Source organism: Ochotona princeps, chromosome 11 (genome assembly GCF_030435755.1).
Source record: "Ochotona princeps isolate mOchPri1 chromosome 11, mOchPri1.hap1, whole genome shotgun sequence".
NCBI classification, from domain to species: domain Eukaryota; kingdom Metazoa; phylum Chordata; class Mammalia; order Lagomorpha; family Ochotonidae; genus Ochotona; species Ochotona princeps.
The window spans coordinates 345,105-364,009 of record NC_080842.1 but is presented as its reverse complement, the minus strand read 5'-3'; the positions used below and the strand labels follow the sequence as shown (position 1 = coordinate 364,009).

The window sequence follows — 18,905 nt, the reverse complement described above, 5'->3', positions numbered from 1 at the left end:
GTGTCACAGTAACTCCATACTGGCAACTGTTCTAGTTCAGCTGCTCACATAAATACCAACACCCAGACAATGTTTCTGGGAATGTGGAGGATGAGCCTGATGCTTGGCACCCTTGTACCATGTAGGAAACAAGTGAAAGCTACAGGCTCCAGAATTCAACCTGGCTCAGCCACGACTGGTAAGACCATTGAGAGAGTGAACCAGCAGATGGAAGCTTCACGGTCTGCCTTATTCTCTGTTGTCTTTTACCTTTTCTCACACTCTCTCTAATTCTGCATCTCAAGTAAATACATCATTCCAAGTTTTTTTTTGTAAACATTAACCTTAATCTACCTAAATAAAAAGAAGTACCAAAACTCTCCATATACAGACAATTCTTGCCCTTTGTCTCTAAGCTTTCCACTATCTCCTTAGTCCAACTGAAGAAGGATTCAAGGCAAAAACTAGATTTAATATGAAGAAACTTGAACTGACAGACAAAAGTGTCCCACTTGTTTCTAGATCCTTTAACATTATTTTCTGGAAATGAAATTTAGATATGCTTCATCCACAAGACTAAAGGCATTTAATACCTATACATCAAGATTTCTGTTGCTGTATAGTCCCAATCTTCATCAACAAGTGACACATCAGCCCTTTGATCTAGCTGGCAGTTTTCCTCGACCATCAGGTACCTCAAAGCAAAAGTGAAAATTCATAATATATTCAAGGCATGTCATAAAAAAAGACTTATATGCTTTTAACTGTACCACAACTGGAGCCTCCCATAAAAATATCCATAATTATCACTGCAAACACAAAATGAAAACTAATATGCAAGCATTTCTGATATAGAATTAACATTACAAACTCAAATTTCAAAGCAACACCTCTTAAAATATTCTTACATATAATACATAAAATATTCATCCAGACTCCTATATAAAGCAGCATTATATTTGTTACACTGGAGTAAGCCACAATAAACTGGGTTCCAGTCATTTTAGATTGGTGGTTAATGATGTGGGAATCCCACATGCAGTGCCTCAGCCAGGCACAGCCCTGGCTGTTGTAGCTATCTGAAGAAATCAACCAGCAGGTGCAAGGTCTCTCTCTCTCTCTCTCTCTTTCTCTCCAATGCTGACTTTCAAATAAGTAAATGAATACATCATTTTCAAACCAGTTTTTAAAATCTTGACGAGGCTTCCAGGTCAGACCAGAAAGCAACAAAATTATATTACACCCAAAGTAAATTTTGCCTTACAAAATTATATTACACCCAAAGTATAATCAGTGCTGCCTATTTCTATTAGTGTGCATACTGCTTGCAGTGATAAGTACTTATGGAGCCCTTAGACTGCACCAGAAAATGTCTTCAAGCCTGATCTTAAGGACTGAACAGGGATACAGAGGGTTCTAAAATTCCTGTTGAATAAAAATGCAAATGAAACAGAGAAACGAAGTCAAGCCTTGTGGCACTGAAAAACAAGGACAAATTCTGAAAATATACTTGAACTAGTATACTTATCACGTCACCAGATAACACAAATGTTTGGGACCACCATCACATACACTATCTGACACAAACAACAGTATGCAATATGTGACTGTGATTTGATCCAGTTGCAGGGCTCACAGATAGTGGTTCTTTGATACTACACTATCCATCTTGATTGATGTAATATTTGAAATCCCAAACAGATGACTCTGGACCTTTATGACCTTTAGTGAATTAACTATGGAACTCAGGGGCTCAGTAAATGTTTTATATTCCACATACTATATTAAATGCCACTTAGGAAGCATTTCACCATATCAGGTGTTGTGCAAGCATTAAGCGATGGTAGAAGCCACCACATTTGGAAGTACATGAAACTATGATGACCATGGATATGGGAGAGAAGAATGTTTTTAAAGACAGCATAAGGTGCAGACAGTCAAAAATCCTTTGACACCTGTCCCTCTAGAGATGAGGCCTTTGTACACTCTCCTTGGTTTTGAAAGGGCCTACTAAAGTATCAATGCAAAAGAAACCCTAATGATATGACCAATACATGATTGTTTCTTACTTCAAATATTTAAAGCAGCACACCTGACTATTACGTTCTTTCATTTCGTTTTCTCCAGTATTAAATTTGGAAATGTGTTACTAAAGCACCAAACTGGTAATGAGAAATAGACAGCCAGCATATAGAAAATCAATAAAGCTAAAATACACCATATGTTTTCAAGAATTTAAAATTAACATTTTACCTATACTTTCGATTGTATTTGCACACTAAATGATTACTAGCAGCAACATCCATTAAATCCCATTAGGAAACAGTTTATGGGCAGGAATGACACATTAGTATTAGTATCAATTCACAACAATCCAATTTTGGGGGTGTGAAATCACTGAAAGAACACACATAGTCAGGATCACCTTTTTAAAACAACAAAAAGCACCATTTTCTGTTTAGAATTTTAAATCAACACTGTTTAAAATTCATTAATCAACAACATTCTTTAATGTTTTCATGATAGAGTCAAAAAGTTCCTTCACCTAACTAATTTAACATTCAACTCACTTAATTTTCTCACATGAGCCTAATAAGAAGAACTTACTTTATGTTTTACTATCTGAGTCATGGCAGCCATACGTCAGCTGATGCATTTTGACAAATTTTAATCTTATTTGATATCCTGAAGAATTGCATATGTCCAGAAGTCCATGATGAATAGACATTTAAAAAAATTTTTTTGAATTGAATCCAAAGCTAGAGTTGAGGTGTTATAACAGGTGGCTGAATGAGCCTAAACAACTCCCAACATTTTAAACTCAACAGAGCATTAATGTTCCCTATTGGGTTCTAAATACATTCAATACACTTACTATTTGTGCTGGTTCCATTGTATAAAGTCACCACAAATCATGAAAGAGGGATTCAGCAGTGTTGTGGCCTTTAAGGAGATACCTGCAACACCAGTACCCTCTATAGATGCTGAATCATTTCCCACATGCTTCACTTATGATAACCTCCCTTGAAATACACTGAGATAAGTAAAAGTGATTGTCATATTTGTATGCCTGCCCCCTAGCTGGAAGACCAAAACAAGGCTCCTGCATCTGCAGCAACCTACTAGCAATGCTTGCTGCTGAGTATAAGGAGAAAAAAAATAACCTGCCCTGCTGTTGGTAGAATCAAAGAATAGTATACCTACTATGAAAGTGTGAAGAGTGCTTAGACAATTGAATATTGATCTACCATATGTCCAAGGTGTCCCATTCCTATGAATATATCCAAATGAAGTGATATCTGTACATGGCAAATCAACCTTCCTCCCTATATATAGCACCAGAATCTATGATAGCAAAGACACTGAAACAATACAGACTCCCACTGAAAGAGGGATGAGTAAGAAAACTGCTACATTTACCTCAGGGATACAATATAGCCATTAAGGAAGGGATTCTACCATTTGCAACATTCCATTATTTGCAAAAGTTGATCATCATACCCAGTGAATTAAGCCAGTCCCAAAATGGAAAATAACATGTCTTTTCTCTGATACAAAGCAACTTTCAGGCAAAACACTAAACAGATATACAGGTAAGCCCAGAGTGTGTGTACACACACACACACATATATATATATATATATATATATATATATATATATATATATACATATACATATATATGTGTCTATACATAGAGGAAGAATTATATAATGAAGATTAACATACAGAAGATTAGAAGATAAGTTGCAGTATCTATCAATACAGTCAAACAAAAGGAGAACGTAGTCAATAAATTTATCTTGAAAATAGATACGGATGTCTATGTTAAAAAGCAGAGTGTTGACAAGTAATTGTTCCTGAAGGAAGGACTGTACTACTGTAATAATATGGGGGAAATTGATGGAAGGAAGGTGTTGAGGAAGAAAGCAGAGGTAGAACAGGGAATCTCTCTGTGTCAAAAAAGATCATAAAAATAAAAACACACACACAAAAATGAGTATAAGAAAGCTGCCAAAATTTAATTACAGAATGAATAAAAAGTGCTGTGATTTGGCTCACTGATTTCATCAAAGTATACCTGAAATTTGAAAGTTAATCATCAGAGTCTAGGAAGGTAGCCAAGCGTAGAGGTTAGTGTAGCTAAGCACATGCAGAAATAGAGATAAATATTGGCTGAGTAGAGAATAGGAAGAGCAGAATTGCTGGAAAAGTCATCTGAAACTCCCCGGAGTTGGCATGATTAAGGCAGGGGACGAACAGACATTGAGGACTGAAAAAAAAAAAAAAAAACCTCCCACGACAGCAAATGGCAACTTGAACTGGTGGAAGCAGGCACCATCTAGGGTAAACACTGTTGCAGACAAAGAAAAACATAAAAAGAGGAACTGGTGAGTCACTCTTTGAAGTCTCATGTGGTGGAATCTGAGCCTATCCCCTCCTGAATGCTCTCTTGGATTGGGGCCACTCAGACAGACACCTAAATCCCCCAAACAGAGAATCCTAGGGGATAAAGGTCTCTCTCAGAGACTAAGGCTTCTCTTGGCAACCCAGAAATGGAGGGCAGATTCCAGGGGAAAACAAGACTGGTGATGCAGCAAAGTGAACCGCCCGGCTGGTGGCAGTGGGTGCGTGGGAACAAACACAAAACCTGCCATCACAGACCCATCACAATTGGGAGAAGATGTAGTGCCCTCGGAGTGTAGAAAGGCTAGTTTCTGATCACACACAGTGTGGCATGAGCTGGACCACTCCCACTCAAGGCACCAGTTGGGCAGGCACAGGCCGCAAAAGCACAAGGCGGTGGGGGACCTTTGCCAGCCAGAACACTCTGAATAGCCACTCCACTGTCAGAACTATCTAATCTATACCAGCCCCATATCTGCCCCACAGCAGGAAAGGTGAGTACCCAGGAAAGTGAAAGCACCTGTCACCCACAAGGTGGCATGGCAACAGCCAACAAACATCCTGACTACCTAACCAGCTGACAGAAAAATTAGTGTTGGATGACAGAGAACCATTAGGATGAACCACAAGAGACAGATTACAAGGGAAAAAAGGGGTCAGGCAGTTCGCAGGGGGTACCTGGAGACCCTCTTGACAAGGGGAAATGGCAACAATGCTGGAGCAGTGTTGTAGTGAACGGCAATCCCTACCAGTGGCTGGTGAACAACAATACAGACCCCAGCGACAGCCAAGGATCTAGCGGCAGCCATGGCTCAACTCTTGTGGCAGCCAGGTAATACATCTTAGAAATCTGCACTAAGGAGATGAATCTGCCAACCAGAAATGCAATGCCAAATGGCAAAAGAAGACACAGAGGTACTATGATTGTTACTGAAGACTCTCCAGCAAAGGAGGAAAAGCCTTGACTACCCTCAGAGTTAACTGAGGAAGACCCTGAAAAAAATGGGAGACATAGAAGTCAGAGAACTCATAAACTTTGTAAACAATGCAAAGCACAAGGAATTTAAGGAATACGTTAGAAAGTAAATAACAGCAATGAATCAAATGAAAGCAGATATATCAGAAATTAAGTACACAGTGGAGCAAATTAAAAGTACAGTGGAGACTCTCAAAAAATAGAATGAATGAAGCCGAAGAGAGAATTTCAGAATTGGAAGATATTTCCTGTCAACAGGGGGAAACAATCAAAAAGCTGGAAGCAGAGCAAGGTCAAACTAAAAAAAAAAAACAAAAAAGTATCCACGAATCAAAAGATACAATTAAAAGACCCCTAAGAGTTAATGGAAGTTCCAGAAGGTGCAGAAACAGAAGCTGGTATTAAAGATGTATTCAAAGAAATAATAAATGAAAAGTTCCCAAAGCTGGAAAAGAATCGGGAAACAATATACAGGAGGGTCATAACACTCCCAACAGAGTTGATCAGAAACAAACCTCACCACGACACATGTAATCAAGCTTTCTTCAGTTGGACATAACGAAAGACCCTTAAATGTGCACGTAAAAAAAATTGAATGACCTATAGAGGAACCCCCTCACTCACAGTTGACCTCTCAGAGGAAACACTAAATGCCAGAAGAGAAAGGAGTGACTTATTCCAGATTCAAAAAGGGAAACATTTTCAGCCCAGAGTAACGTATCCTGAAAAACTCTCCTTTGTCTTTGAAAATGAAATAAAATTATTCCACAGCAAAGATAAATGCAAGAAATTGCTTTCTAGACTTGCCTCGCAAATGATATGAAAGATGTTCTTGTGAAAGCAAAAAGGAATAGCAACTACCAAAACCAAAGGCAAATGTGGAGAACATTCCACTAAAAGACTAGCAGAAGACTAAATCAAATAACAACCCATTGCTAAAATGACAGAACCAAACTGCAACCTATCCATATTCACATTGAATGTAAATGGCTTAAACTTATCAATCAAACACTACAGATTAGAGGACTGGATCAAAAAACTCCACCTATCTGTTGCTTGCAGGAGACACATCTCACCAACAAAGATCAGAAGAAACTGAAAGTGAAAGGATGGAAAAGATATTCCAAGCAAATGGTAAAGAAAAACGTGTGGGTGAGGCCATTCTTATATCACATGATATAGATTTGGTGTGAAAAACATCAAAAGAGATGAAGGAGGACACCACCTAATGATCAACTGATCCATTCAGCAAGAAGAGATCAATATAATAAATGCACCTGCACCAAATGCTAAGGCATCTGACTATGTGAAACAAATATTGATGGATTTAAAGGGAGAAACAAACTCCAATACATTCATAGTGGAGGACTTTAATACTTCATTAACATCAATGGACAGTTTGATGGGACTGAAACTCAGAAAAGAAACAACAGAATCATCCAAACTCTAGAACAAACGGGTTTACTTGATATCTACCAGAACTTTCATCCTACAGAGAATGCACTTTTTTTTTCCATCACTACATGGAACCTTCTCCAGAACGGACCATGTCACAGGCCACAAAACAAGCCTCACTGAATTTTTAAAAAATTGAAATCATACCATGAATCTTCTCAGACCATCATGGAGTGGAGCTAGAGACCCAAAGTCAAATCACCCAAGAAGACTTGCAAACACATGGAGACTGACTAATATGTTACTAAATGATTGATGGATTAGAGAGGAAATCAAAGGGAAAATTTAAAAATTTCTTGAAACAAATGAAGGCATCAACACAACAAACCAAAACTTTTGGGACACAAAGTCAGTGTTAAGAGGAAAGTTCATCTCAATCAATGCTTATGTTAAGAAACTGGAAAGGAACCAAATAAATGAGTTAACCTTACAATTGAAGGATACAAAAACAACAGCAAAGTAATCCCTAGATAAGTAGGAAACACGAAATAATCAAAATAAGGAATGAAATTAACTAAACAGAGACCAAAAGAACTATCTATGAGAACAATAAATTAAAGAGCTGGTTTTTTGAGAAAATCAACAAAATAGACTCCCCACTAGCCCAACTAATCAAAAAATGGAGTGAGAAGATGAGCATCTATAGCATCAGAGATGAGAAGAAAAATCTAACAACACATAGCTCAGACACACAAGAAAATATTAGGAACTATTACAAGCAAGTATATGCAAACAAATCAGAAGACACCGAAAAGATGGACAGATTTTTGGACATACACATCCACCAAAACTAAATCAAGAGATAATTAACAGCCTAAATAGACTTATACATTGAACTGAAATTGAATGCAAAATTAAAGCCCTTCTAACCAAGAAAAGTCCTAGACCAGATGGTTTCACTGCTGAGTTCTAAAAAACTATTCAAGAGGAATTTACTCCAATCCTCCACAAGCTTTCCCAAACAATAGAAATGGAGGCAATCCTTATAAGCTCTATGAAGCCAATATCACCTTAATACCAAAGCCAGATAGAAAAGCAACAGAAAAAGTGAACTGTACACCAATATCCTTCATGAACAAAGATGCAAAGATCCTCAAGAAAATACTAGTCAACAGGAACAGACAGTACATCAGGCAGATCATTCACCCGGACCAGGTGGGATTCAGCCCAGGCATGCAGGAAAGGTTCAACATTCGTAAATCAATAAATGTGATACATCACATCAACAAATTGAAAAAAAATATGATCATCTCAATAGATGCAGAGAAAGCATTTGATAAGATCCACTACCACTAAATGATGAAAACCCTAAGCAAGATCAGTATAGAAGGAACATTCTACAACACAATCAAAGCCAATGCCAGCATCACACTAAATGGAGTAAGACTGAAAGCCTTTCCACCAAAATCTGGAACTAGACAGGGATGTCCACTGTCACCATTATTATCCAATATAGTATTGGATGTTCATAACAAAGCTATTAGGCAAGAAAATGGAATCAAAGGAACTCAAATTGGAAATGAGGAACTGAAAGTATTTGCAGATGACATGATCCTCTACATAGGAGAATCAAAAAACTCAGTTAAGACACTACTGGAACTCATAAGAGACTTTGGCAGGATAGCAGGATACAAATTAATGAACACAAATCAATGGCACTAGTGTACAAAAACAATTTCATGACTGAGAAGGAAATTGTAAGTACAGTCCTTAAAGCAGACAGGAATCTTAAATATCTAGGAATTAAGCTAACCAAATATGTGGAAGACCTCTATGATGAAAACTATAAAACATTTTAAAAGGAAATAGAAGAAGACATTGAAAAGTGGAGAATTTTACCATATTCCTGGGTTGGCAGGATCAACATCATCAAAATGTCCATATTACCAAAAGTAATATACAGATTCAATGCAATCCCAATCAAAATCCCAACATCATACTTCTCAGAAATACAAGATACAAAAATTCGTCTGGAAACACAAGAGACCACGAATAGCCAAAGCTATCCTGAAGAAGAAAAATCAAGCAGAGGGAATCACAATTCCAGACTTCAAGACATACTACAGTGCAATGGTCATCAACACAGTCTGGTACCGGTACAGAAACAGAGGAGGATATTAATGAAATAGAACAGAAACATCAGAAGGGAACACACACATGCATTACCAACTACTCTTTCACAAGAAAACTGAAAATAATCCAGGAAAAAAATTCTTGGCCATTCAACAAATGCTGTTCGGACAACTGGATAGCAGCCCGCAGAATCAAGAAACAAGACCTGCACTTGCCACATTATACAAAAAAAATCAGCTCTAAATGGTTCAAGGACCTAAATATACACCGAGAAACCATCAAAGTATTAAATAAAAATAGAGGAAGCTCTCTCCTAGGAATAGGAATGGAACTAGACTTCTTAGGAAAGACCCCAAAATTATAGGTAGTCAAAGATAAAATAAACAAATGGGACTATATCAAACTAAAAATCTTCTATGCAGCAAAGGAAATGATTAACAAAATGAAGAAGCAATTAACAGAATAGGAGAAAATTTTTGCACATTACACAGGTGATAGGGGACTAATATCCAGGATTTACAAAGAGCTTCAGAAACCCAGGGACAGAAAAATCAATCAAGCAAGCAAGCAAGCAACCCTGTGAAAAATGGGCAAAGGAAATGAACAGAGATTTTTTCAAAAGAAGAGATCCAAAGGCTAACAGACATATGAAAAGATACTAAGGCTACCTAGCTGTCAGGAAGATACAAATTAAAACCACTCAGACTGGCCTACATTCAGAACTCAACTAACAACACCTGCTTGCAGGGGAGTGGGAAGAAGACATCCTCCTTCACTGCTGGTGGGAGGACAGGCTAGTACGGCAATTATGGAAATCAGTATGGATAGTGCTTAGAGAATTGCAAATGAACCTGCCACATGAACCAGGTATTCCACTCCTAGGAATATACCCAAAGGAAATGAATACTGCATATATGAGAGGCAGCTGTAATCCTACATTCACAACAACAAAATCTACAATAGAAAATACATGGAAACAATCAGGTTGCCCATCCAAAGAGGAGTGGTTAAATAAAGAGCGGTACCTCTAGTTTATGGAGTATTACTCAGCCAATAAAAAGAAGGAAATCATATCATTTGCAACTAGATGGTCACACCTAGAGACCATCATCTTCAGTGAAACAAGTCAAACCCAAAAGGACAAATACCATATGTTCTAATACAAGAAAATCATTATGAAAATTAGACTCTGTGTTTTCTTTCCATCACCTATGAATTGGTTATTCAATGGCATATTTTTTAACTCTATGGTACTGTATTTTTTGCTTTGCTTTGTCTTTGCTTTAACATCATATCTGTTATCAAACTTATTTCTGGCTTCTCCATTAAGGCAATGTATAGAGATGGAGTAAGAGACTATCTGGCTGAATAATGAATGGCTACTCTACTGTACACGTGCCACAACAGATCTTGAATCCAAAACATCAGACAATTTTTGATGATGTGTCTCCTGTGAGCCAAAATAAAACAACCCTCCTAAGAAACTCCTCTCAAGTGTTATAAAGGACATCATAAAAATCTTACTAATACACATAAAAGAAGAAAAGCATGACTTTAGCAGTCAACTTGACAATAAGACAAACGACATTTTTTTCATGAAGACAAGGAATAACTGGTCAGCAGCAAAATGCATAGGGAAAAGGGAAGTGGAACTATATATATATATGTACACATATATATAATGGTTATATAATATATGTTATATATAAATATATAATACAAATATAAGCATAAAAATATATAAATGTATATGTGAATATATAATATATATATAAATGTCTGTTGCACATAAGGCAAATAAGCATTATATAGGAAATTAAACACTCAGGTAACCTAAGTATTTAAAACAAAGGACAAAACGAGTAAATACTTTACAATGAAAAATGCTGGAATAACTGAAATTTCATTATTTAGCCTATAATATTATCTAATTAAGAAAGTAACAATAAAAGAGCTAAAAGTTGTTAAGTGTTACCATTAAGAAACTTACCTTTTCCTTTTATAAACGTATTCTTTCTTTAAGTCATCGAGTTCTCTCTCGGCAAACCGAGCTGCCCACTGAAAAATAACAAAAGATGGAGAAACATGCAGACAAATGTTAGATGAAAATGAGCATGAACATCCTACAGCATACAAATATCGCTGTCAATGCATGCATCTCCTGAAATGAAATGCAGATAAAACATTTTGAGTTGAAGGATCTTTTGGAAAAGGAAATATTTCAGGTAAGCAGATGACATGGGCCTAAAACTAGAGATGACTTGTGCACTTGCCAATGAATGCTGCTCTCTGATGTGAGATGGAAGACTGTTTGATTAGTCAAGTAATATGCTAAGGGCAATGTGGGAGGATGCAAGCTTCAGGCAATGGCAACAGAGACTCAGAATCATTACACATGGCAGCTTTGTATATTTGCCTCAAGGCGATCATCGCTACAGAAAATTCACTATGATTCTGTGAAACCATGAAGGTCTAAAACAGTTTTGCAGCATGTGGTTAAATGCTATTTTAAAAAATAGATGAAATTATCAATGCATGTTGTACTTCCAGTAAGTTCATGGCACTGTCTAAATCATATCCCATTTTATTCAGTACGAGGTAAAGATAAAATCAAATGTTACAGAGAACAAAGCTTGCACAACCAAGTAAATAAACAGCATGTAATAATCACAACCATTCATGTGGAAGGTTAACCTCATTCTGAGAGATCTCCAGATCATTTGCACAATTATGTGAGACTTTGGACTGGAGAAACTATTACGATCAATTTATTTTAACATTTAAAGATAGATACAGTCACTTAATTTACAATCATGGTAGAGGCATTTAGCTTAATCTGCAATTTCTACAAATAAAATGGAATCCAATAACAAAGTTTTACTTTAAAATTAATTCCAATGTAGAAAGAAACTTGACTCCCCAAATTACAGAAGCACACAAAGCATATCTCATTCATTAGTATCCTTCATATCAGAAAAGGTTACATGTATTAACCAACTCCAATATTTATGATGTCATCAACATTTGGTGAAAAACTATGCCAAAATCATTATTATTGAAATCAACAAATTATTGAATGATTACCAATATGGAATCAAAATTGTTTGATCTTTTGTTTATTTTTATAAAGTTATATTCATTTTTATTTGAAAGTCAGATATACAGAGAGGACTATCTTTCATCCACTGAATCACTCCGCAAGCATCTACAATGGCCCAAGCTGAGCCTATTCAAAGCCAGGGGCCAGGAGCTTCTTTTGGGTCTCCACTGAAGGTGCAGGGTCAAGACTGGGCCATCAACAATATTCCCAGACCACAAGCAGGGAGCTAAATGGGAAGTGGGGTGGCTAGCACATAAACCTGTACCCAACTTGGATCCCTGAAAATGCAATGCCAGGACTTTAGCCTCTAGTGTATTTTACTAGGTCAATTTTTGAATCTTTTGTCAAATTAATAAAACACATCTGTCTTTATCTACTAGGCAGAGAAGCATCAGATAATAAGCAACACTAAAGACATATGGTCAAAAACAAATACATACAAACTCAGTACTAATAGTTAAGACCCCTCTTATTCTTTTATTTGAATAGTAACGAGACATTTTTTCCCAACACCTGTTCACTCCTCATTTGCCACACAGCCAGAGACAGGCCGGACTAAAGAAGAACCCAGGATTCAATCTGGGTCTCTCACACAGGTGTCAGGAACCAAATTCTTCTACCATCAGCTGCTCTAGCCTAAGGTGCACATTAGCAGGAATCTGGGTAAGAAGCAGGGGAGCCTGGATTTAAACCAGGCAGCCCAACAGAGGACCAGGTATCCTAAGCAGCATCTTTACTGCCACATGAACTGAACACCTAGTTCTGAGTCTACAGCTTATTCTCAAAGGTTAAGACAAATTTCAGCCAATGACTATGTTATACTCCAAATCACTGTGTTCAAACACTGAGCACTCACATCCACAAAGCCTTCTAAGAGGTCTGCTGACGAAAAAGTGACATTCGCTCACTAATGTAACTTGAAACTATCTCAGGGTAAAGACACAAAGAATGATCACAGTAAGGGCTGTTGTTGGGCCTTGAAGGCAAGCTGCCACTAAAGACAGCCATGTCCCACATTAGAGTACTTGGGTTCAATTCATGGCTCCATCTCCTTGTTCTGAATTCCTGATTAAACAAATCCTGGGAGACACTGATAACTGTTAAGTATCTGGATCCCTTCTCACTCAAATGGAGATGTAGACTGAGGTCCAAGTTCTCAACTTCAACCATCTGGGCTCTGACTAGTTTACTTTCAGTGGACTGAAACAGCATTCTCACTCTTATTCATATTTATGTTCTTCCTCGCTTTCTCCTTCATTAATATCCTAATTATTTTCTCAAAGAGTTTTTAGAAATATTTTCACTTCCACAGATACAATGTTAATAGTACTCAGTTATATAAAAAAATGAAACCTTGTCTTTCCCAATACATATAGAAATGGAGACCATCACCCTTAAAAAAAAAAGGTCCCACGAATATATGTATGTGCTCAATTATTTGTAGATAATTGACAGCTGAAAAATATACATATATGTATGTATGTTACATATCTATATCTAAAAGATACAGAAAGGGCACGGCGGTGTGGCCTAGCAGCTAAAAGTCCTCGCCTTGAACGCCTCGGGATCCCATATGGGCGCTGGTTCTAATCCCAGCAGTTCCACTTCCCATCCAGCTCCCTGCTTGTGGCCTGGAAAGATAGTCAAGGACGGCCCAATGCATTGGGACCCTGCACCTGTGTGGGAGACCTGGAAGAGGTTCCAGGTTCCTGGCTTCGGATTGGCGAGCACCGGCTGTTGCAGCTCACTTGGGAAGTGATTCATCGGATGGAAGATCTTCCTCTCTGTCTCTCCTCCTCTATGTATATCTGACTTTGTAATAAAATCAATAAATCTTTTAAAAAATATATATATATATATATGCACACACACACATATATACATGATATTTTGAATTTTGGTCATTTTCATGGCCTTTGTACATCTGAGGAACACTACTTTTTCTATTTATTATTTTTGGAGTTTTTTTATTTAGAGGAAGGTACAATTTATTATAAAGTTAAATGGAAGGTAAGTCACTGTAAAAGCTAAAATAGAAAAATAAGAAAGGATGGAGGGAAAAATAATGTGGATAGTACCGTGCTTTTAAAATATGCATTGGAATACAGAAAATTTCTTAATTTTAGGTATATTAATTTAAAACATTTTGTACAAATGACCTCAGTAATTTATCACCAGGCATACAAGACATATTCATCACCAGACATACAAGTAAGTAAGTTCAAAGGAAGAAAGCAATAATTCTAACTGGGCGGAGAAAGAAGTCAAACAAGTAATAAACAGCTGAAATTATAAGGAAAAGAGAGTAGAAACAGAACAAAGTTCATCAAGTGTGAAAGCTGCCTTTTTGTAAAGAAAAATAAATTGTGAAATATTCTTTAGAAATTCTATAATATATTAAGAATTCAGGATGCAAATAATAAGATACAGCACAGCCCCTTTCTTGTTAAATTTTCATAAACTTCGTAGCTCAGCAGGTTCGGCCATCTCTATGTTTACCATCATCCCATATCAGAGTTCTTGATTCAAGTCACATTTACTCTAAGCTTCACAAAGAACTTCCTGCCAATGTGCCTTACAGGGAGGGGAGGATGGATCACTGCCACACACCTAGGAGGTCTGAAGCTACTGGCTCCTGTGTTCTGGAAGGTTCTGCTCCTTGATTTGTGGTCTTCTGAGAGCAGAAAATATATAAATCATTGTTCTCTTTCTCTCTTTCTCATTTCATACCTTTTCCCAGAATTCAAGTAAGTAAATAATCCTTAAAAATGGTTTTCAAAAAGTACACACAAACACAGCACTCACACACAATTTCTGTTTCATCTGAACGATGATCGGTGTAGTCATCTATGTGAGGATAAGATCCACATAATGAGCACTCAACCAATGTTTCACTCTGCATACTTAACAACAGTGAAACTGGCCCAGGGCAAAATATAAGTAAGGAAATTTCAGGAGCTGCAATCAGCAGTTGACCCAAGTTACCCCAGTCTGTGTTGCAGGCATCCTAATTAGCATTCTAAAACACCAGACCAAATGACAGCACTGATTTGATTGTTTCAGTAAATCTATATTACTTTCCTTAAATCTGGAAAATAGCATTTTGATGAAATCTAGATGGCGCACCTTCTATATGTACTAATGTTAAAGTCACACTTACCAAACAAGAATTCTACAAAAACTAATAGAATATGTATAAAGACTGGACTCTAAAAGACTATGATTTCTATCTCTAGCCTTCACTATCTAATTATGTGATCTTGGGCCATTTTCTCATCATAATGCCTGAAATGGTATAATCTTATTTATACTTATTAAATGGGTTTAGTAAGAAACATGTGCAAACTACTTTTAAGTATCTTGCCTAAAATAGCAAGAATTTAATAGATATCATCTTCATCTTTTAAAAATAAGTTATTGCCTTGCATGCATCAGGATTTCATCTGGGTACCAGATCATGTTCCAGTTGCTCCACTTCCCATCCAGCTCCCTATTTGTGGCCTGGGAAAACCAGTAATGTATGGCTCAAAGCCTTGGGACCACCCAATCTCATGGCAGATTCAAAATAAGCTCCTGCCTCTTGGCTTCATAATGGCTCAGCTCCAGCCATTGCAACCACCTGGGAAGTCAACTGGCTGATGGAAGATCTTTCTCTCTGTATCCCTGCTCTCTGTAAATGTCTTTTCATATAAAATGACTAAATGTTGATAATACTATGCATATGTATTTAGAAAGTGCTGAAAAATGGTGAAGAAAAATGAGTCTATAATGATGCTAGCTCATTCACTAATGAATCTTCACTTGAACTCTGGAAACCAAAACAAACAGAATGTCAGAGAGGGGAGGGACCTGACAGTCAACACACCACTCTTTCATTCTATGCTCCTCTCAGACTTGCAAGTCTTCACTATAATATCAATGGTAACACCAGTTAACATTGACTTAATGCTTATCAGTGTCAAGCACTTGACAAACATCCCTGAATGCTGTCTCCACCTCCCTGTGACAGGCACTCCACAGTAGACAGCTACTGTCAACAGCTCTAGCTCTGCTCTTCCTTCTAACTGTTCAAAGTCTACAGCCACTTCACTTCCTCATCATGCAGCACAATTAGTTCCCCAGATGACCCTTTTCTTAATTTGTACCAACACTCAGAATCACTTAAGAGAACCCTCAATATTACAACTAGAAAGGGCTTTAGCTAGCTCTTTTTCTAATCCCATTTGTTTGACAAATGAGTAAAATGATCCAGAGACCTTTCAGGCTCTTCTAGATAACAAGGGGCAATCCAATGTCCCAAAATGTAAATATATAAACATGAGCATATGTACCAAGTTCCTCTAACCCTCTCACCCTCTTCTAGCCTACTTTGGAAGAAGAAAATGCTAAAAGAAGACTGTTGGAATAACCACCATTTGATAATGTATTATTTCTCCAAATGGAATGTAATACCACTACTGATTTTTTAATATACCATCTTTTTTATAAATTTAAATCCCTAGCATTATCTTCCAGAAGGAAAAGCAAAATTCATTCTAAGAAATAGAGAAATCTTTAAGGCAATTTTTAACTTACCCAATTATGGTGGGCTCTTTTCTTACAATGAATAACCTGAAAAATAGAATGCTTGAAAATTAGTTTTCTTAAACAAAAAGAATATCTGTCTTTAACATAGGAAGTAACTCACAAGTTAAGAAATAATCCAAGCACATTTTGTGTCTGTAAACACAATTTTCTCCAAAATTTCATGAACACATCATCTATCATGTGTAAGTACACTAAAGGCAGCTAAAATTTGTAATTCATAAAGCTTTTGGTTTATGTTCCCTTGTCAGTATTCAGCCACAAAAGGAACTTTCAGTTAACAGATAAATAGCCTAGTTGAATAGGAGACCCAACTGGTGATTTAAAATCTATTTTTATTTCTGCAATGTAATTCCTGTTGTCAAAGACAGGAGACATGGTGACTTGAGATTTTTTTTATTACACATTCTTTGAATCACTAAAAAATGGAAATGACTGAACACCACATTTAGCACTTAAAGATATAAAACCAGTAAAGGAATCACTTCTCCCTTTCCATTCTACATAAAGGCACAGGATCTAATACATACACACTCTAAACATGCACAACACACACATTCAACAAACACAAAAACACACTTACCCTTCCTTGGTAATAAACAGTGGTTTTTTCCACTCTTTCTTCAGTATCTTTGGCTTTTTTACTATTTAGAAGACATACATTTTCAATTATTCATATGTAATCACCATAATAAAATAATATACTCTACTTAAAAATATATACATCAAGAACAACCTATTTACTGGAACAAATAACAAAAACTGCACATGCTGAGAAATACCAAATAGAATTCTCATTTTTTTTGATCTAATATAAATTCTACTCATTAAGCTTTCCTAAAACAACAGTACATACAGTATTGTAAGTATATGATGAAGATTCATCCAGATATTTATAATCTTTAAATGACTAAAGGAAATGAATTATTTCCCTCACAAAATTATAGACCTTATCAGACTACACATGTGGGCCTGGTGTTGTGGCACAGAGGGCAACCTACATCACCTGACGCCCATATGGATACCTGTTAAATCCTAGCTACTACTACACATACAATCCAGCACTGTGATAATGTGCCTGAAAAAGTAAAGGATGCTGACCTTTATGCTTATGCCCTTGTATCAACAGGTGAGTTCCAAAGGAAGCTCTTGGCTCCTGGTTTCAGACTGACCTAGCCTTGGGTGTTGTGACAATTTGGAGAGTTAATCAGCAGATGGAAGGGTCAGTCTCTCCCATTCAGTGTGATTGTGTATCTCTTTGTGTGTATCTCTTTGTGTGTGTGTGTGTGTGTAATTCTCTCCCCCTACCTCCAGGTTCTATATTTGTTCTTTCAAGTGAATAAATCAAAAAAGAAGACAAATCAGCTACTTCCTTTGTTAAAATAAGACCGACCCAACACTACTCTTCCTGACACATAATGAAGTATCCCAAGTATGCAAATACAGCTGAATCTTACCCTTTGTGTTTAGGTTTTCCAGTGTCCCCTTTGTGAAGTAAGGAAAGCTTCAAGGTAAAAAGTAAACTTACTCTCTTATAAACCTATACAAATATTAATTATGGCTCATACATTCCTTTATATGTATGAGCCATATGCCAAATCCCTTCATATCCTACACATTCCTCTCCATTCGAACTAGAGAGTAAAAACCTTGAATTAAATGTCTACCCATAAATTCCCTGATGTAATAAGTAAGACTGGTCCATACTCAAACATAAGATTAAAAAAATCACACATGCTGAAAGGATATTGCTTTTCCTTTTAAGGTTTTCTATGAAATTTCATAACAGCAAGGACTTGAAATTAAAAAGTAGCAAAATATACTACTTATATTTGGCTGCTTAAATATTTTTCTGGCTATTCTCCAGGTCACAAAAGAAAAAGCATTAATACCAATATAAGTCAACTTCTCTTGTAGATTTGAAATTTGCATCAACAATCGAGATAGCTTTCTTCTCCGGCTGGGAGTTTTCCTCGATCATCAGGTGCCTCAAAGGAAAAGTGAAAATTTATAATGTATTCAAAGCATGTCATAAAGAATTGTACTGTTTTAACTGTATCAAAACTGGAGTCTCCCATAAAAATATCCATAATTATCACTGCAAACACAACATGAAAAACTAATATGCAAGCATTTCTGATGTAGAAATAACACTACACACTCAAATTTCAAAGCAACAACTCTCAAAATAATCTTGCTATCACAACAGTCTCCAGAGTTTTGTATATGAATCTGGCACAGAAACAAGATTTAAAAGGCAAAATAAATGAATATAACAGATAACTTATAGATAACATACTCAAATCAGCATTAGACATTAGCAAAACCATA

General features: G+C 36.6%; 1 protein-coding gene across 1 annotated transcript in view; it reads right to left on the bottom strand.

Moving 5' to 3' along the window:
* The window catches only part of LOC131481463 (melanoma inhibitory activity protein 2-like), a 68,695-nt gene that overhangs the window by 17,161 nt on the left and 32,629 nt on the right, over positions 1-18,905 (bottom strand). Inside the window, exons 12-13 of the mRNA XM_058670450.1 lie at positions 10,881-10,948; positions 573-674 (exon numbers count right to left, since the gene is read on the bottom strand). Coding sequence (XP_058526433.1) covers positions 573-674; positions 10,881-10,948 — 170 coding nt within the window. The remainder of the gene's footprint in view (positions 1-572; positions 675-10,880; positions 10,949-18,905) is intronic.